General features: G+C 44.4%; 1 protein-coding gene and 1 long non-coding RNA gene across 2 annotated transcripts in view; one reads left to right on the top strand and one right to left on the bottom strand.

Annotated features, from left to right (window-relative positions):
• The window catches only part of HACD2 (3-hydroxyacyl-CoA dehydratase 2), a 98,414-nt gene extending 87,509 nt beyond the window's left edge, over positions 1-10,905 (top strand). Inside the window, exons 5-7 of the mRNA XM_081301049.1 lie at positions 2,136-2,257; positions 4,629-4,807; positions 9,756-10,905. Coding sequence (XP_081157175.1) covers positions 2,136-2,257; positions 4,629-4,807; positions 9,756-9,838 — 384 coding nt within the window. The 3' untranslated portion in view covers positions 9,839-10,905. The remainder of the gene's footprint in view (positions 1-2,135; positions 2,258-4,628; positions 4,808-9,755) is intronic.
• The window catches only part of LOC308652908, a 72,515-nt gene that overhangs the window by 16,117 nt on the left and 34,992 nt on the right, over positions 1-21,406 (bottom strand). The window lies entirely within an intron of this gene.

The following is a 21,406-nucleotide window of genomic DNA, read 5'->3' as shown; positions in this document are numbered from 1 at the left end:
GCTCTGAGAGCAGACTCAGGTGATATAAAAAGTGTTCCGTGTCCAGCAGTGAAGATCATGTCCTAAGCTCTAGGCTGGGTCAAAATGAGAGGTGTGGAGGGCTTAATGTGTTTATTACCTGTCTACTTTAAGGTCACTAAGACTACAGAGAAACTATTATCAGGCTCCAAAAATAAGGGAACTGAGCCTTATAGTAATCTGATTTTTGTTCCTCTGCTCCAGAAATATTTATTGAACTCCTACTTGTGAAAAGCATAAAGTGCTTTTGGAAAATAAAAGATAGATAAAACACACTCCATGTTTTCAAGGTGGCTTATAATAAAAACTCCTGGTGAAATTTCTTGTTTCATTGCAGAATCCTTTAGGCAGGGCTTTGGCCATTTCTATAAAAATATCACCTTCAGATGAGGAGGACTAAAAAATATACACACAATGCCTTGTGCTCCAAATGTCTATGTTCATATAGACAGATTTTGAGCAAGGGTTTATGGATAGAATAAAAAATCTCGACATGAACGCTTTAAAGATGGTTTAGTTTTTGCTTGACTTTGGCTAATAAAAAATCACCAGGAAAACAAAAAGTGCTCTTGCTCTTGACAGTATAAAATTCTTATTATTTTTAGAGAATAGTAACTGTGCATTTATGAAATTCTTTGTCAGAGCAATTTAGTTAATAGCTATGTAAATGACTACTTATTTCATTGTGTAGGTGGATCGCTCCATGTACACTTTCTGAGAAAGAATATAAGTGCTAAAAATCATTAACCCTGCAGATGGAAAGAAGCAAAAGTTAAGGCTGGACTGCCATGCAGTTCAGGGTGAAGGAGAGAAAATCCATCTTGGGAGATTTGTTCAGTTTACCATGTCGGGTTTTTTTATTCTGATCCAGTATATGAACTACTTAGGATGCATGGGAACCAAAGTGAATTGCAGTGTAAGATTGTTTCTTACTATTGATTTTCAAACAAACATCCATTATAAGCCCAGCTGGGATGGGGCAAAGGGGTACTGGAAGTTATTGCCACAACCATAAATTCTCATGCAAAAGAACGTCTCCTGTGAAACACCTACGATGTATTTTTTTTTTAAGTTATTGTTTTTTCAGCGTAAAAACAAATTCAGAGGAGTCTGGTAGTGGCAAAGTTCTGGCTCTAGATGCCTCCTGTGATCATGGAAGCCTCTGTAATTATGGGGAAGTTAAGCCAGCCCTTGTCTCAGAAAGAAGCCCTCAGTGGACCAGTGTCTGCAGCTCTTCCTCCTCCAAATTCATTTTACCCAGTGAATGAGCCTCATCTTCAGCTCAGCTCTAATTATTACATTCCCCCTCTTTGGAATGTCCTTGGATTCCCAGTTGTCACACAAATCACATTGATGTGATGATCCCAAGCTGTTCACCAGTTTGCCTCTGACTTCCCTACCTCTACCACGCGGCCTGCGCAGTGGTTTCATTAATGAGGTTCTAGGCATTAAGTTAGTTAGAAGAGATCAAAATAAAACACACAAACCAGTACCTTATTTTACATTGCTAGGTCCAAGACGGCTCGCCTCCCTGGTTCCCGCCTCTAGCCGCCCAGCAGGGCAGCGAGGATTACTCTGGGCTAGCAGGAGAGAGAGAGAGTGAACACGCCTGGGAGTAGCCTTTTATTTGGGGGACAAGAGATTCAGGGGAGAATTCCATCCAATGAAGGTTGAGGGGGGGCTGCACTCCAAGGTCAGGGTCAGTGATTGGGTCTCCGGGGTCAGTGGTCACGCACACCCCCACACGGATGGGCTCTCTCATCAGGAAAGGGTCGGGAAAGCTTCGACACAGCCAAAGCGCCTCAGGCCCTTAACGGGAGTCACCCAATCACGTGTCAGAATGGCTCTCCACACCTACCTAACTACTTCTGGGTCCCACCAGCATCAGGTCACTTGTCTGCCACGGCTCATCCCTTCCTTCCCTGCAGCTCTCGCTTGTTGATGAACTGAGTCCCTTATCAGCGCATGTGTGCCTTCACTTGGCGAGCCCTTTCTGTGCTGGCTACGGCCACTGAAGGCAGAGACCACTGACTGTCGCCTGGCACCAGCCCTGCACTTGGTGAATGCTTCGACCCTAACACTTTGTGTTCATTTTCACTTGTTTCCTTTTCCTTCAGGTTCAGAGTGAAGACAGCGTCCTCCTGTTTGTTATTGCCTGGACAATCACAGAAATTATCCGTTACTCCTTTTATACATTCAGTCTATTAAACCATCTGCCTTACCTCATCAAATGGGCCAGGTAAGAAAAAGTACATGCAGAGAAGACAACCTTTGAAATTATCCATCACCACATTTGCCCTTTATTGTGTAAATATTGCCTCTGAGTTTCTAAAAATAAAATTGTATGAGACAGAGGTCGGGAATAAATCTAGGCTGTGGATTTCATTAGGATAAGGGTCATAGAAGCACTATCCCGAAGTCTTTACATTTGACCATAAGTCATCTTTATTGGGATCAATTCTTTTCAGTTGAATTGCTCAGTGGAGAGTTGGTGTAACAGCCTTTTTTTCAGGGTGGGAGGGGAGAAGGTCATTGTTGTTCCATCAAATCATCAAATTTTATTGTTTGTTGATGAACTTCTGCCATTATTGGGTTCTTGGGCCATGTCCAATTAATTCTCCCAGTCTCAATTTTGCCAAGAAACTAGGACTCTTAAATTAATTTTCAGTTAATAGCAAACATTACATGGTAGTATTAGCTTATCAGTTTCATTTTGCTTCAATTTTTTTACCAGTTAATATTCATTATGATGTGGGCAAAAGGCTGATAGTTCATCTGTTTATCTTAATAAATCCACGAGACAGTTGTAAGCAGTTTTCTGAGTTAGAAAAAGACTGGGGGCTAGGGGGTATCACAAAGCTGAAGGATCCAAATTGTACTTGGAACCAAAATGCGTCTTTTCACAGAAGAAAAACAGTGGATGCCAGACAATATATGAGTTCAGTTATTAAATTAGAGGCATAATCCAATTCTTTCCAACATGTCAAGTATGAGAAATCCTTTATTTGTATTATCTTTTGCAATAAACATTTTTATTAGGAAAGAGGAAGAATGGGAAACACAGCAGCTACTAACCAGCCTACACAGCCATTGGGAAAGCTGGCTACTGGGCTGCAGGAGAAGTTGTAGTCCAAGCCCTGTTGTTATTACTGAGAAAAAATTCTCTTCTTTCTTTTTTGTACCAGGGATTGAACCCAGGGGTATTTGATCACTGAGCTACATCCCCATCCCATTTTATAATTTATTTTGAGACAGGGTCTCACTAAGTTGCTTAGGGCCTCTGAGTTGTTCAAGCTGGCTTTGAACTCACTATCCTCCTGTCTCAGCCTCCTGAGCCCCTGGGGATGGACCACCTGGGGAAAGATTCTCTTGCCCTTTTTTTGGCTGGGGGGGGTGGGGGCTGGTAATCGGGTATTCAACTCAGGGGCATTCAACATTGAGCCACATCCCCAGCTCTATTTTGTATTTTATTTAGAGACAGGGTCTCACTGAGTGCTTAGTGCCTCACTTTTGCTGAGGCTGGCTTTGAACTTGCTATCCTCATGCCTCAGCCTCCCAAGCTGCTGGTCTTTCCCATTTTTCTCCACAACCTATGGAATATTCTTCTTTTTTCTATATCCTCCTTAAAGAGCTAAGTTTTCAGTGGGGAATGTCTTCCCTTCATCTTCATAGATTTTTCAGCACAGTTCCTACACCTGGAAGTTTGGAATCTATTGTTCATTATGAGCCACAAACAACTCAAGGTGTTTTAAAGTCATATCTGTTGATTCCTTCAGCAGTCCTTATATCTCAGAATGGTTTCCAGGTTCATTCCAAGGAGTAGCAACTGCTTTCTGAATTCTTTTGAAACATAGAGAACTTTTCTTTTTGGTGCTCAGGATTGAATCCAGAGGCACTTTACCAATGAGCTACACCCTCAGCCCTTTTGATTTTTTATTTTGAGACAGATTCTTACTAAGTCACCCAGGCTGGCCTCAAACTTGCAGTTCTCCTACCCCAGCCCCTTGAGTAGCTGGAATTACAGGGTGTGCTACTGCATGACCTTTCTTGGGGGTATGTTTTAACTGAAAAACTGCTTAATGACCAGAAGCTGTTATTAATTTTTTAAGGATAAAATTAACATATACTTCATTTTCCACCATAGAATGTACAGGCATTTGGAAGGCAGTAAACATGTTGATGTGCTATCTCTTCAGTCCACAGACCAGACTTGGCATATGTTCCAGGAACTCCTAGACAGCAGCACCTTCCTCTCAACTCCTCTCAATCCCCCAACTCCACACCTCAGTCCCCAGGGCAGAACCCTTCACTGTAAAGCATGACTTAGTTCCCCAGCTTTACCAGCATCTGTCATCACCTTAGATGTTTTGAAACGTTATTTATTAGTTAGGTTGACTGGGCACATTCATTTTTTTTTTAAACATTCAGAAACATATATCTATTGTTGACCCTTTTCAAAAACTGGCTTGTAAAACCTGAATTTAGACAGTAGCTAAACAGGAAATATAGAAACAATAGCTTTCTAAAAGACCAGTTCTGATTGGAGGGGTGGGGAGCACTCTTAGTAAAGCTGGCTTCTGACCTCATACAGATATTTTGTTTTGTTTTAGGTACACACTTTTCATCGTGCTGTACCCCATGGGAGTGTCGGGAGAACTGCTCACCATCTATGCAGCTCTGCCCTTTGTCAGGCAGGCTGGCCTGTACTCCATCAGTTTACCCAACAAATACAACTTCTCCTTTGACTACCATGCCTTCCTGATTCTGGTCATGATCTCCTACATTCCAAGTAAGTTAAAAGTTATGCATATACTTATTTATATTTTGAAATTTGGCTCTACAGTAACTAGAGTTCAATGTCTTTGATTGTCTTTGCAGCATAGCCAAGTAAATGTAAATCTAATTTATTGGGAACACTTTGGTTTTTATTGAATACTAAATGTCAAAGGTAATTTTCTCTATTAGTAATTGAATAAAGATGAACCCTTCTCAATACAGCTGCCAAAATGCAGCCCTTCTCAGTGTGTGGGTTTGAAACACTGAATACCAGGATAGATTAACTCTGTACTGGGGGTGAAGGGGTACTGAGTAGAAAACAAAAAAGCCATTAAAGGCCTTACCTTGATTTTTATTTTCTTGCCTCTTGAGAACTGCTTATTATGGTATTCAAAAAACATTGTGAAAAGATTTTTGCATTATTTACCATATCAAAGTAAGCAGTCTTGCTTCATTTTAAGGTAGTTAACTAGAAACAAATAGCAAAATAAAAACGTTTCTTTTCTACATTTCTCATTTTCTTGTTGAGCATACAAACCTTCTGAATAGGACACAGTGTTCCTTCAGGATGGTTTCCAGTTATTTTAATAGTATTGCTGAAGGTTTAAATATATGGAGTATCAAATATGCCTGTGAACATAGTGGCAGAGAGGAAAAGCTGTGCTTGAGGCTCTGAGGACAGTTCCGGTGGCTCAGGGTTCTGATATCCAGTCGTAAATTCTTCAATTGACTCCTGCACACCAAGGATATCTAATGCTAATGTTTCTTCTCACTTGGCTCTTACTGCAGCTCTTGCAACTCTGAATTTTATCTTAGTCTATAGAAGATACTGTAGTCTCCCCTGCGCCCCAGGTTAAACTCAGACAGGGATGGATTTTTCTTCAGCCCACAGCATTATCTGGACAAATCATCCTAACAGTCACAGGCAACATGTTTGTGTCCATCTGTGGAAAATTGCATTTCATGCATTGTGAGAAAAAAACCTACATCCAGATCTCATGTGAATGTTTATCTTGGAGAAATTCTTGGACGCAATCCTGCTTCATGATTCATTTTCCAGTCTTTATTCATCATCAAGTCCTCCTCTGTAGTGCTAGAACCGTGCACCTAAAGGCCCTCTCTCTCCATATGTAAAAGGTAGTTGATTTTCACTCAAAAAGCAAACATGGAAGGGTCTAAAAAAGTAACAGAAACAAACATTGTTTTTCACCTTTCTCTCTTTGTTCTCTCAGAGTTTCCTTTTCCTGTCTCTAGAGCAGCAGTGCCCAACTGCAGTGTTAGCACACTCAGAGGAGCACTTCCACTCCCGTGGGCACCCCAGGGTTTATTTCAGTTCAACATGGCTTTTGAATGAATAGAGATATGTACCAGGTTGGATAACTGGGAAAGGGAAGGGAGGGTCTTGTGGACTCAGTCCCATAACAACATGTTTCCACACTGACGGAAATCCAGGGGTGCCAACTTCAGATTGCCTGAAAGATGTCCAGTTATTCTAAGGAGGCCTTCATGCCAGAAACAGCTCCCCAGACCTGCCTAAATCTGTCTGCACCTGCTAGTCTTTTTTATTCCCTGGTGACCAACCTCTGCCAAGCCTTTTCCTCCTCCTGTTGCCCCCCCCCCTTTTGTTTTTAATAATGTTATTGTATTTTTTTATATCTTTATTTACTTAATTTATTTATTTATCTATCTATTTTTAAGTAGTGCTGAGAATCAACCCAGTACATCACACATGCTAGGCAAGTGCTGTATCACTGAGCTACAACCACAGTCCCCTCGCTGCCCTCTTGATGTAGTGACAAGGCTGGTCAGGCACGGACAGCCCTCCATGATGCTGGGATTCCTGAAGGACAACATAGCTAATTCTGAAGAATTTTTCTTCTTGACCTTGAGAGAGAAGAAAGAGAGCACAGACCTGAGGGCTACCTGTCTTTTAAAGACAAGGGCAGGACTGTCCTCCAGTAGCACTCTGCGACCTCAGCCCCTTGCTCTTTCCAGTCTCAGCCTCCTTTTGGTAAGAGAACTTGGCGAGGTTAAAATCTAATGTAACTTTTTAAAAGGCAGCTTAATTCTTATAGAGCAGAAAAAAAGGGATGGATTTCAAATTCAGATTTAAAGATTCCCTCCAAATCCCTCACTCCCCACCCAGGGGCAAGATGGCAGCCCAAATGTCTCTTGTGCAGCAGATCCCCGCTCCTGTCTGCTGGCACTCACTGTTTTCAGTAGTTCAGGTTGTTAGTACTGAGACCAGTTTGTACAGTCCATCCCCACCAACTACACATTTCTAACTTTCCAATGCTTTTTCTCTCTAAGAAGAAAGTACAGAATTGGGTGAGGTTCCTATTGACATGCAATCTACTTTAGCAAATTTGGTTTTGTTTCTACAGTTTACGGTTCTTTAATCTTTTCTGATTAGAAGTAGATGGTGTACATGTATTATATAAATAACACTTTTCCTTCATGGTCCTGATTCATTGTTGCACATGTACCTCAAATTATGGCTTAGGAGCCTGGGCCCCAGGGGTGTTCTTGCACTAGTGTTCCCTTGAGTCCCTGGCAAGGTGCTTCTCCCCTGCTGTGCTTCAGTTGTAGTATGTGCAGTGACAATACAATAGAGTAAGTGCCACACTCAGCAGATGTCTAAGTCCTGTTTACATTTTGCCCTCACGTTGGCAAAAATTGGTTACGGAAATGGGGACAAAATGGTTGAGAAACACTAAGCAAAGTGGAGACACCAAGAAGCTGGCACTCTGCAGGCTGCCAGTGACCACGGCACACCTTGCCCACAGCACACACAGACAGGCATACATGTACCCAGCAGCTCTCCCCTTCTGTGTCTCCCAAATTGGGAGAGCAAAAGGTCGATATTCTCAGTATCTTGTTGCTGGGTAGAGAACTCCAGTGGTCCTCAGCATAGTCAAGTGTAGTTAAAAGTAGTGACTATATGTCTGGAGTTGTTTCCAGACAATACTGTGGAGATGGTCAAAGCCCTGTCCACTCAAGAAATCACCATTGGAGGGGTAGAGACAGCCCAAGCACCCCAGCCCCCTAGCCTGCTACACACACTCCTTTCCCCTCGGGCCCTGAGAAACCTCTGGGACTTGCAAAAGGAAGAAGGAGCCACAGCTGCCCGCTTTCTGCCATCTGACCCTGTGGACAGCCACTGCCCTTACTGTGGGAATGAAGGTGTTTTATCTTCTCACTGTAAGTGCCACCAGGGGCTTTCGAATCACTATCCTCCCCCGACACTGCAGCCAGCCACTGTGGGGTAGTGTAATCACAAACACAAGCAGGGAAAGATTCCTCAGCATGCCCAGCTCACAGCGATTTCCTCTCTTAAAGTAAATCTAGAAATGTAACTGGACCCACATTTTTAAATGATTACAATTAGCATACTTTATGGTTTAATTATATCTTTACTTGCAGTTTTTAGATTATAGAGCTTGTCAAGTTTTCTTGCTTTTGTACCAAAATAGGCCTCGCACTATTAAATTATCTTCAAATCCTGTGTCTTTTCTTAAATACTTCCTGCCTGGGGATAGGGAGTGGAGTGGATGGCAGCACTGCCCAACACCCTGACTCCCCTGCAGCTGATCAGCCCTGACACACCCCCTGACGTCTTGGAGGACTTTGGGAGGATCATTTGAAATTTGGCCAATTTGGAATCCACTTAAGAAGGAAGAAACTATCCAGGGAGAGTTAGCAGTAGTAGAAATTGCCTCCCCCAAAAAATACAGTAAACTGTCTAAAAACCAGATACTGAAACCGCTGGGAAGGGGAAGGAATGAGAAGCACCAAAGCCATCTCAGCTGGAGTTGCTCACACAGTTATTGAACCCCAGTTTATAGTTACTGAAAAGGCCAGGTTGCTCCAACCGGCATTTCTCACCAGGGACACTAGACCTTTGGGGTGGGCAGTTCTTAGTTGGGGACTGTTATCTGTTGCATCTGTGACCTACACGCTAAATGCCAGCAACACCCCCACCATTTCCATATGGTCCCTAGGAACGCAGCACCAGTCTGTTCATTTGAGAACAAGTACTTTTTTTCATGTTATTCTATGAGATGACCAAGAACAGAAGGTCCAGTAACTAAGATCCTGACTTCTCCCCCACACACACTCTTCACCCAGTACTGGGGATTGAACCCAGGAATGCTCTACCACTGAGCTACATCCCCAGCCCCTCTTTAAAATTTCTAATTGTGAGACAAGGCCCTGAATTGTGATCCTCCTGCTTCAGCCTCCTCAGAAGCTAGGGTTACAGGCGTGTGCCACTGTGCCCAGCTCCGGCTTCCTTTTGATAAGGGCTTTTTCTACATTCAAACTTGGCTTACTTGTGTTCAAATCAAATGTTGTAGCTTCCTTCTCCTCCTCAGTCTTTGCACTGAAAGAATAACCTTTTTCAGGAAGTGCTTCTGGGAGATCCCTTTCTCCAACCCCTGAGACGCACTGGGATAGGCTAAGGGTCAGGAGGCTAGAACCTGGTCCTGACCCTGTTAATGAATTGCTGTGAGACCTTGGGCAATTTGCTTACCTTCTCTGTTGCTTGGATTCTTCCTCTTTGAAATAGGAGTAACTCAATCAGTAGTATTTTTCACCTAGCTGTTGTAAAATTAATCAGAATAAATGTGAAGAGAATAGAAAAGATTGTAAAGAATGTTATTTGGCAAGCCTGGTGGTGATGTAGCTCAGTGGCAGAGCACTTGCCTAGCATGCTGGAAGCCCTCAGTTCCAGCCCCAGCAACACAATTTAAAAAAAAAAAAAACAAGTTACTTGGCAGCTCTGTGGCATCTTAGTTGGTAATATAGCAACTATAGTGTCTGTCATTCTTCTCTGTCCCATTCTTCTTAGCTAAAGCAGGAGAAGATAATTCAGTTTTTCTTCCCTTCCACAAGTCTGTGCACCTGAAGTAGGGCAGGCAGTTTTAAATGATCTCCTTAACCAGTTCTTTTTTTTCTTTCAGTTTTTCCCCAGTTATACTTCCACATGATACACCAGAGAAGAAAGATCCTTTCTCATACTGAAGAACACAAGAAATTTGAATAGATCCGGCTTTCTGCACCCCCCCCCCAACCAAACTTTTCAATGATCAAAAAATGCTGCAGACTTTTTGAGTTCCCAGTACGTTTCATAGAATATAAGTAAGAACTATTTTTAAAATACTAAAACAAAACAAAAACCAAAATCCAGTGTCACATGGGCCTGGGATTTTATAAAAAGAAAAAGAAAAGAAAAAAAAAGGCTGTTACATACAATGTCCTGGCCGGTCCATTTCCGCATGCTCTTCCAACCAGAAGATCCCAATATTCACGATGGCGCTAGAAAGGGATTTGGCATTTTATCTCCTATGTCCTTCCTGTATCTGGTAAATAAAGGTCTGTAACACTAACTACTTGAGAGTTACAGTCCGAGCATTGAAGTTGCACCAGCTGACTGCCCAGCTGGCAGCAGAGTTGAGCTGCAGCCTGCAGTGCGTTCGCATTCCCTTCTCAAAGTGCTTGACTGCATGCTGGAATACTATTTTGTATTTTTGAAGCGGCAAACTTTGTTCTCTGGAATGCTCTGAAGTTATGGCTGGGACCTAGCTCCTCATATCTAGTGAATGAATTCTAAAACGTATATGCCTGTGAAGCTTTGGGGTAGTGCCCTTAAACAGAAACCACTAGAGCCTTTCCGTTTGTTTTCAGTTGAGTCATTACTGCCTGCCACTAAGAAATGTGCTTGAATTTAATAAGTATGTGTATATTGTAAAGAACCTAACTTACCTGGAGCTCGGCCTCAATCTTATTTTAATAAATGACAGTTCCCTGAGAGGTAAAACTCAATAGCTAGTAAGTGACAAGTACCTTGCCCAGTACTGTTTGCAGAGCACCTCTGAGTAATGTATCTGCCAATAGCTATTCTCATTTATGGACTCGAAACCCATCTCGTCACATAGGAGCAGGGAGTCTATTATTAAAAGCATATAGAAGGTGTTGCTTTGGAAATGTAGTTTGGGAAAGCATTCAGGAATGGCTTTATATACTGTTATTTAATGTTTAATTCACTCTTCTGTCTAGATAATTTGCCTAACTATGGTCCTGTGTTAATTCCCACCAACTTGTCGATTCAGAGGCAGCCACAGAATAGTTTGGTCCTGTGGACAGTCCTATGTCTTCATGCTATTTAATTGTTCAGTTGTGCATTAAAACCCAAGAAAGGGTTGGATGAAAATGTAAACCCAAGATGAGATTGATAACACAGCTTAGATTATAAACATAGTATCTTTATGGAGCTTTTTTCCTTCTTCAGTATTTTTTCTTCTTTTAGTTGTTGATCTTTAAAAGTCTAGCTTAGATGAGTAAATGTCACTTAAAATATAATTGATAATATCAGAAAAATGTTAATGTAAAACGAAATTTTTAAATCCTTTTTTTTTTCCATAAAAGCTTGAAGAGCTCATGCAGGCAGGTGTGTACTAAATTATTTTTTAATCAAACATTAAGGTTCTACTTGGCCAAGTCAACACTTGAGTTAGATCTATTCTTGTACATGTGGGAAATTTGTTTTTATGCTTTTTTTCTCTTCATACTTTTCCAAAATGTATTTCTACTGTAAAATAGCGTCAGCTTGGGTATCATATCAGCCTCGTAACTGGATTTAGTTAAGATTTTTTCCGTTGTTTTTGGGGTTGTTGCAGAAGGTGGGGTGGAAAGGGCAGGTTTTCCAGCATTGCAGGACGGGGAGTTTCATTCAAGTCTATTATCATTTGTCACATTTATGGAAAATATTGTACTGCCTACAGTGGGATTACATCAGATTGAATTTTGGCAATGAGGACATAGCAAACAACTCCCTTTTCCAAAAGGGTCTCAACCCCCCATGTGCGTTTTGTACATCAGTGTTTCAAATACTTATGGCAGATAAGTAAGGCATGTCACTGTGTCCTTCTGTAACCTCTCTCAGTCACTTTCTTTTTCTCCCTAACACAAGTTAATTTCTCCTTTGAAGTGGTGGTGTTCTTTTATAAATTTGAGCACATCCAACCCCACCAGATGTCACATCTTCTTATGAAGTGTGAACAAGGAAGGTGATGTTCAGTGGGTATTTTGTCAGACTTAGAAGTTTAATTTCAGTGCATAGTCAAAGACATTGTCTTCCCAGTACCCCCAGATTGCTGTTGCAGACCCCCACTGGGGCCCCTTTGAGGTGTGCTTTGAGGTTTACGCAGCTTCACAGACACAAGCTGCTGATCTGCATCTTGCTGCATCCTGCTTGCTGGGGTTGGGATCTCATCACACTGTCCTCCCACATGGGGAAGTGCCTCTAAAGCAGGCTTTGGGTGGGAAGGAAGGTGTGGAGCCCAGGAGGCATGTGGGGAATCAGGCCCTCCTGACCCTGTTGTATTGGTTATACGGTTCTAATAAAAGGCTGGTGTCGATGTGGTCCAACCTGAACATTGTTTTCAGTTCTGAGTTTCAGATCAACCATTCTAAAACATCAAATTCAATATACAGTGCTCCTTTGAAATTTGGGTAAAAAAATTATACAACCAGATATATAATCATTTTTGTATTTTTTCTATGTTGTGAAAACCAAAATTGTAATTTTATAAGTCTTTGATTCACTAAAATTATATAATTTAAATGTATTTTTTGTATATTTAGAAATAAGGAGTTCAAAGACTATGCTTAAACTTTCTATGCATGCATTTGAAAGCTGTTTTTACCTGAAAATGTTAATGTAGTAATAAGTTGTATTCATAAAATACTGATCTGTGTTGCATTTCAAAATAAATTGGTGTGTGCTCTGCCTGGATTTGCTGAATGCAGTGTTTCAAGAATGGAAGTTTTAGTTCAGTTATAGACATCAGCTCTTTCTTTGACAATTTGAAAATCTTTTTTTTTTTTTTTTTTGTACTGGGACTTGAACTCAGGGGCATTCTCAACCACTGAGCCACATCCCCACCCCTATTTTGTATTTTATTTAGAGACAGGGTCTCACTGAGTTGCTTGAGGCTGGCTTTGAACTCACGATCCTCCTTGGGAGTCTGAGGCCTCCCAAGCCACTGGGATTACAGGCATATATTTCTGCTGTTCTTAATGGTTCTGAGCTTACAGGAAAAATAGACATAAGACATCTCCAGAAAGTCATCCTTCCCTGCCAGTCTGCAAGCTTGCTCCAGAGGGATAAAGTATTCCTCCTGTAAGCAACCAGGGATGCTAGGAAACTAATCAGCAAAAGGTTGAGAGCCCTTGTCTTAGAATGAGGTTTTTTGTTTTGTTTGTTTTGGTTTTTTTTTTAGTTTTTGTTTTGTTTTGTTGCTGTTATTGTTCATACCAGGAATTGAACCTAGGGATGCTTAATGACTGAGCCACATCCCCAGTAGTTTTTTTTTTGTTTGTTTGTTTGTTTTTTTTGAGACAAGCTCTTGTAAAGTTACTTAGGGTCTTGCAAAAGTTGCTGAGGCTGACTTTAAATTGTAGTCTTCCTGCCTCAGACTCTCTGGCCACTGGGATTACTACAAGTGTGCAATATCATGCCTGGCTGGGGTTTTTTTTTTTGTTTGTTTGTTTGTTTGGGGGTTTTTTTAGCATAAATTTTTTAATGTAAGTTGAGTGGTAAGATACTGTTGTCTGGTAGTGTTCATCATATACGAAAACTAGATGTAGTCAAGAGCATCCTCAAAATGCCTTCAAATCCAGAATGTTCCTAGGAGCTAATTGACTGCCAAGTGCACAGAAGTGATGGAAAGGACCTGGTAGGGTATTCACAGCTAGGTCACTTCTGACCCTCCGGCTCTAGAGCTCTTTTCTTCCCCTCACAATGTTCCCATGTGGTAGGCAGGTGACCCCCCTTTACAGCAGCACTAGGCTCCCACCTACATCTTCCCAGGCTTTCTCAGAGTTAACTGTCACCATTGCCCAAGAGTGTGGGAGCAATGGTGCCATCCTACATGCTGTCTGCTCACAGCCTGGACCTTCCCGGCACAGCAGTCAGGTAGCCCTCTCCCTGGGTGGAGTCAGTTCACAGGTTTCTCATATATGAGAAGAAATAGGATTATCGCAACTGAAACTGAGTAACAACAGATGGTCACGTTCAGAATCGAGGCTACCCAACAAATACAACCTTTACAATCTTGTGGTAATGAGAAACCAGGGCTTTTGGATTTGTCATTGTCCTATTTCGTGGCAATTATGTGTACTATGTTAACATAAGCCTTAGCCTGGAGGAACTACCATTATTATAATTAAGAGACCCACTGTTACAGCATTCCAAAAATACCACTGTGTTGTTCTGTTCCTCTTAACAAGAATGAAAACTAGTTTTGCAATTCCTCATATTATTATTTTTTTAAATCCCAGCCTCACAAATAAGCTGGCTCATTGTCATACAGTTTAGTGGTGAAGAAACTGTTCTAAGCAACTATTACCAAAAATAGCCATACCTATTAACATTTCCCTGTCTGCACTGAGAACCAAAGTCAGAAGAGAGAACTATGTAGTTTTTTGAGCAACACTTTCTCTTAAACATGTGAGGGACTCTTTAATCTTTTTTTTTTTCTTTCTTTCATTTTAAGAGGTAGCCTTAGTGTATGGGAGCAAGTCTTGTCACCAAAAATAATCTCTTTTTCTGCCAGGTGCTAATCCTTGTGACTCAGGAGGCTGAGGCAGGAAGATCATAAATTCCAGATCAGCCTCAGCAACTTGAAATAAGAAACAGGGCTCGGTGGGTTCAGAAAGCACCCCTGAGTTCAATCACCAGTACCAAAAAAGAAAAAAACATTTCCCAGAAAAAGCAATTACCCTAAATGTCTCTCATTTGATGAGCAAAAATAAAAATGTGAGAGGCTGTTTTTTCTTTAATATATATATATATATTTTTAGTTGTAGATGGACATAATACCTTTTGTTTTATTTGTTTATTTTTATGTGGTGCCGAGGATCGAACCCAGTGCCTCACACACGCTAGGCAAGCGCTCTACCACTGAGCCACAACCCTGGCCCCAAGGCTGTTGTATTTAACCACCCAGAGCCTATTTCACAAGTCATCTTATGCTTTTTGTACATTTGTATGTCATATTTGTATCCCCTAACTCCAGAGTATGCACTTACTCCCAAGACATTGCTTTCGCATCCATCTTTGGCCTTGGGTGGATGCAATCCACATGCTTTTCCAGCTCTGCCAGGAACGCCATTTCCGCCTCTGCGTTGTTGTAGCCAGGCCTTCCCACTAGGGGGCAGCACTTCCCAAGGGATCTGGGCTCTGAGAGCTGAAGGAGTTTGGAAAACAGCAACAGCCCAAGGACGCAGAGGGGCAGAAAGGCACACTAATGATAATTAGTCACAAATCTTCATTGTCCATATAAAGCAAAGGTAGGTTTTAAAGCACATTCTGGAGGAGAACAGGAAATAGCACTTTTTTTAAAGCAAAGCAGCTTCTGTGCATGCTTTAGGCCAGTTTTCTGGTCATAGCACCCTCCACTGCAGACCCTACAGCCTACTAGGTTTTGAAAAGCTGAGAGTTTTTGGAGCAGGCTCACAAAGCAGGTGTTAGTTCTCTTCTGTAGTGGAGAGCTGGCTTGTTTAAAATGTCCAGGGAGGTCAGTTCCCACTCTTATTCTGTCTCTGGATATTTTTGGAGGGCCGCCTTGGGCCATGAGAAAATGTCAGGCCACCTTATAAGGCGGTGTCTGGCCCCGAGAATGCCTGTCTGCAGTGTGTTCAGGACACTCTGGACTTGAGTTAACTTGACTCTTGGACTGTAGGTTTTCTCACAGATTTAAATGCTTCTCTCCATGCCATGGATTATTCTTTTTAGCAGACGGAAAGTCTTCATCTAAAGATAGCTGTTTAAATGACAGCAGTGTTGAACCTACCACATATATAACCAAGGGGCTGTGGAAACAGATAATGTCCATCAACCACAGCTTGCCCTGAGTGATGATGGGCATATGGGCATGTTAGGGAGAGGGGTCTGTGATTTAAGCACTAAAACAAAGTTCTTCTGCTAATATCTTGAATATCTAAGAGAGGGGGTGCTGTGCAGTATTTTCCAAACCTATTTTTCAATTTTATCCTTGAAACATCTTCAGGGCTAAGGCTCCCTGAACACACCTTGAAAAATACTCATCTATTGCCAGCAGCTTTCCCCATCAGGGAATATTGACTGTCCAAGGGGAAAATTAAGAGATGCAGGCTCTGCCTGGGATCCAGGAAGATTACCCCTTGTTTCTAAGGGTTTGTTGTGTATATACCACCGTCATCAAAAAGTAAATGAATTGCTAGGTTAAGAACCTAGGTGTCAGCCAGATGTGATGGCTGCATCTGCAATCCCAGCCACTTGGCAGAAGGATCACAAGTTTGAGGCCAGTCTAGGCAACTTAGCAAGACCCAGTGTCAGAATAAAATAAAAAGGTCTGACAAATAATTAGAACAATTGAGAGGAAAAAATACAAAGGTCTGACAGTGTAGCCCAGTGGTGGAGTTGGGTTCAGTCCCCAGCCCAACAAAACAAGCAAAATAGGTGTCAGCATCCCTTGGAGGGAGTCTGCCATTTGCTGCTTTCCAATGAATGTGAACAGTGACACCAGTGAATGTGAACTTGTCCATCTGAGCAAACCAGCCTGGGACCAGCAGCCCCCATGGTGCAATTAGAATCAAACCAGGATCTGTCCCCTGCGCCTCATCCTTGGGGCTGCCTGCACACTGTCCATGATGCCCTTTAAACTCCATCCTCCTTAGGTCTGACTTAGTCTCAGCCCAGGACACTGTTGCCTGTTTCACAGAAAGTAGCCATCCCCTTCAGTGTTTTGGCACCAAATCTATCAATTTGCCCATCCTTTGCCTCCTGTTAGAATGGAAAAAGGTGATCCTTTATCCAAGGCTAATCGCTGTGCTCTAGATGTTTCTATCCACCCCCTTCTCAGGAGCTCTCTCTGTCACTACCGCTCTTCCTCTGTGCTTCCTCTTCGCCAGCTCTTCTCATTTTGGCCTTGACCCCTTGTCCTCCACCACTCCCACCTCTCTCCTGTTGTCTGGAAGGGTTGGCTACAAGGACTTCTATCACCTGCCACTCTCTTCCTCTCACTCCAACCTTCTGACATGACTGTGTTCCAGGTCACTAGTGGTCTCCTTGTTATGGAATCTAATGTATACTTTTTAGTCCTTGTCTTATGGTTGAAAAGGGGGGCAGTCCTGCTAGATATAGAAGTAGTGGTGTGGTTTTAGAGTGGACTGGGGTGGGGGCGATACACAGTCCTGGCCTAGGATTCTCATTTATCCTCTCTGCATCCCCAGTGAAGGCACACAAAGAATCAGTGGAAAGCAAGCAAAAACTGTTACGGTTGACTGTGGCTTGAGCCCCAGGGTAGAGTTCTGGTTGACTGAGAAGAAACTCAGAACCAACTCTTTCATGAGCCAGTGAGGGGTAGTGGCTGAAGGAGGCTCTGAGTCCTGCTCAACTCACCCCACCCAGCACTCAGGTCTTAACCCCTGGGACGAAGAGAAGGGCTGATCCAACACGCCCCCAGCTCAGGGAAGGAGACATACAGATGGAGTGTCTATGCCACCGTGCTTGGCACAAAGCTGGCTTTGGCTGGCAGAGGCCTGCGCTAGGAGGGACAGGAGAGCATCCAGGGACAAGGAGAGCAGCCCTGCTTCACTTACCACTTAGGACTGGAAGATGGAGAGAGACACACCCTGGATACGACCTCTTAATGCCATCAGCTCCTCTCACTCCCACTAACAAATGGAGCTCCATCAGAATCTGACTCTCAACATTAAGATGAGCATTCCTCCTCCTGGGGGAGGAGCAAAGAGGCTGGGGAAGAGTGAGGAGGACCTTGGATTCCTTCCCAGGGAGCCAGCAGTCCTCCCCAACAGCAGCTTTACATGGGTTCATTTACATCTTTCTTTACATGTTCTTTTTCTTGCATGCCCGCTCTTCTGGTTTTCTCCCTCCTCCCAGGCCAACTTTTCTCAGTCTCTTCTGCTACCACTAAGAAAATTCAGAAGGCACTGGATTAAGTGCTAGGGAAAAGATGGCGCTCAGACTCAGGGCCGCCTGCTCGGACTGGTTCACCTGTGGCTTCACGCTCCATCTCCACACCCAGACCTGTGCCTTGGCATGCGTCTGCTTCAGAGCTCTCCAGCCATCTCCACCAGGGATCCATCAGCACCTGAGCTCAGTCCATCCACGATGAAGCTCACCCTCCCCCAGCCACCAATCCTCCTTTTCCTCCTCTTCCTCTTCTGCCTTCCCCTCTGAATGCTCCTCTTCCACAAACCACTCAAGGCAAGAGCCCAAGAGCCACCTTTCCTTTCCTGTGCCTCTCTGCACTTAGTCAGTTGCTAAGTCCTGCTGATCCTATCTCCTGAGCACAGACTGAGTCAACCTGCTTTCTCCAAGCCACTGTCCAAGCCACTGTCTCTGGACAGCAGAGGCCTCCTAACCTGCCTCTCAGCTGCCACTCTTCCCCATCCATCCTCCACAAAAAAATTAGAACAACTTTTTTTTTTTTTTTCCATGCTGGGAATTAAACCCAGGGCCTCGAGCATGCTAGGCAAGCTCTGCCACTGAGCTACACCCCCAGCCCTTTTTATTTATTTTTTTAAATTTTTGAGATAGGGTCTTGATAAATCGCCCAGGCTGGTCTTCAACTAAGGATCCTCCTGCCTCAGCCTCCCAAGTAGCTGGAATTACGGGTGTCTCTGGCATTGAGATTCAGGGCTACACACGCCTGGAAAAGTCCTCCCTCGGGGTGCTCATAATCTTGACAGGTAAGAAGAGATGGCAACGAGGACTCTGATGGAGAAAGGTGGCAAGGTCACAGTGATTTGGCAAATTATTAAACTGCAAGGACATACTAAAGCATTTTCCATTGTTTATCTGAAATTCAAATTTAACTGGTCTCCTGTTTTATTTATTTTATTTTCTGTGCAACCCTGGCACTGTGGAGACACCCAGGAAGGGTGCCAGAGCCAGGCTTGGCTCTTGAGCAGACATTTCGTGGAGGCCACCGCCACAGCAGAAGGAAGGATGAGAAGGAGTCAGCCGGGTGGGGAGACTGGCAGAGGGACTGTGGGGAGGGAATGAACCTCTTTGAGGCAGAGGGACTGTGCTGGCCAAGGCCAGGAGGAAGAGCCAAGCCCCTGAGTACCTGCTAGCCTTTCAGAGGAGGGGCAGCAGAGGGGCTGGGGACATAATCAGGCACAGGTCAGAGAAGGTCTTTGGATCATGGGTCATGTTCTGGAGTCTGGGCTTCATCCCAAAAGCAACAGATTCTGAAGGCGTGTACATGGGAACAACCCCAGATTTGCATGTTTAAAAGGCTGTTCTGGCCAGAGGTGGTGGCACACACCTGTAAGCCCCACTACTTGAGAGGCTGAGGCAGGAGGATTGCAAGTGCGAGGCCAGCATGGGTAGCATAGCAAGAGATCTTGTCTCAAATATAAATAATATAAATATGTCTCCTGGAAGCTGGCTCCTGAGAGATTTGTAGTCCTCTGTGAGCCCTTGGGGTACCCTTAAATTGAGTTCCCCCAGCAGCACAGTTGTGCTGAGGGAGGACAAGGTCCTGGGGGCCTCCACCTCCTGGATCCTAGGTTACAGCCTCTGCCTCTGGTCTGAGCATGAAGCAAGTGGGCTGAGCTCAAAGCTTTCTCCAGACCCAGCTTTCTCCTCAGGCAAAGCTGCTGACAGCTGGGCCTTTGCTTCCAAGGTTCTTGAAGGCCTGTAGCTTGCTTATCTGCAGCAGCCCAGGAGCAGAGCCCCTGCCCAGGGCTGGGTTGGGCAGGAGGCCCGGCCAGGGTTGCCGAGGTGTGTGCTGCATGCCAAGGGTATCTCAGAGCACAGCTGAAGCCCACGTTTCTTTGGGTCATCTCTGCCTCTTCTCCCCAGCACTTGGGCAGCTGATCAGGCCCCAGCTGTCCCTGACAGCTCTCCCGAGCCTTGCAGCAGGCCCTGAGCACTGCAGCCAGCAGCTCCTGCTCTACCTCCCAGCAAAAGATAGGAGAGGACAAGCGGCTCCTCCAGTTCAGTGGAAGGCTGTCCCTGCCACTAAGTCCCAAGCCCCTATCCAACCTCATGCACAAGGGAAACAACATATCTGAGCCGGAAGGGGCCTCAGGCAGCATCATCACCTCCAGGCTCCATCAGAGTCAAAAACTGGTGCTAAGAAAGGAGAGGGCCATGGTTGGCCAGTGGCAGAATGGAACCACTCCTCATGCCCCTGTCCTACAGCCTGTGGGACAGCATGCAGGGCACTCTGGGGGTTCCAAGTAGGAAATTTTCTGCTTCTTCAGGGATCTGAGCTTCATCCAGGGAAGGCAGAGCCACAGCTGTGCATTTTCATGGTGATATGGAATTGGAGACCCATCCAGGCCCTGAGGAGGAGGATGTAGACACTGCCTATACCTGGGAGCTTGGAGAATACAAGGGATCTCTGAACCAGGCAGCCCTGGGGTGGGGGTACTGATGCAGCAGGAAGGGCATGTCCTCCATAGGACTCCAGCAGGACCTGAGCTTGTGCAGCTTAGCCTGGACCTGTGAGGGTTTCCCTGGGTTCCTGCAAGTATTTACCCAGGAGTGGAGTAAGGCCAAGCTCCCTGCGCCAGCCCCCATCCCAATCAGGGACATGTAGCATGGGACACAGCCCACAAGTATGGAATCCAGGGGCTTGCCCAGCCTCCTATCATAAATCTCAATTCTGAGCTAGGCCGCTGTTTGGCTTGGCTGGTATATTTAGAAAAGTCAGGCTCTGGTGGCTCCTTGCTCCCTTAGAAAGTGTGAACTGCACCCATCACAAGGAAATGTGATTCACTTCCCAGCAGCTAGATTGAGCCGTCCCCCTGCCCCCAGGCATACTGCCCCCCTGCCTCACTGGCCACTCTGTCCCTCTCCTCATGTCCTGCTTTACATCCCTCTGTGGGGAGCTGAGGACCCTGGCCCTGGAGAGAGCAAAGAGCTGAAAGAGGGCATCTCTAAGGCCAAGGGCAAAATGTCCCTTTTGCTTTTTGGGTGGCAATGATTTGACCCTAGCCTCTTCCCTTCCTCTCTGAAAATCTGGATGTTTTCGTCCTCACAATCCTCAATTCTCACCCCACCCCAAAACACACACACACACACACACACACACACACACCCCTCCTCCCAGTCTGCACAAGTCCTACCCATGATCTAGTGGTGAGAACCGCACAGGAACAAGAACCATAAAGCAGAGGGTGCACCTAGGTAACTTGGTTTGCTTTATTTTCCTGCTTCTCTTGAAAAAAAAAGATGAAGAGCTGGCAACCCTGGCCCCATTCCTTCCTACTTTAACCCAGGCACAGGGACTGGTGGAGCTGCCCGCTTTGACAGGAGGGTATCCCAGACCACCCCACCAGGACTGTGTGCTCATTTGTGTGGCCCTGGGAGCGTCTAGATTGACAGCCACACACGTCTAGGGTCTTCTATTGCAGCAGGCGTCATACCCAGGGGCAGAGGAACATGAAGAAAGGCCTGATTTCTTCATTTCCTGCCTTAATTTCTCATTCTCGGTGTTCCTCAGTCTTCTGGGTTTATCTCCCTTTTTTTTCCCCTAGCACCCCTCTCTAGTGCCCTATATTATTGCTCGGGCGGTTCTATTTTTTGCCC

The sequence above is a fragment of the Spermophilus citellus genome (genome assembly GCF_964194105.1).
Source record: "Spermophilus citellus genome assembly, chromosome: 7".
NCBI classification, from domain to species: Eukaryota; Metazoa; Chordata; class Mammalia; order Rodentia; family Sciuridae; genus Spermophilus; species Spermophilus citellus.
The sequence above is the reverse complement of the archived record's forward strand: the minus strand, read 5'-3'. Positions and strand labels throughout refer to the sequence as shown.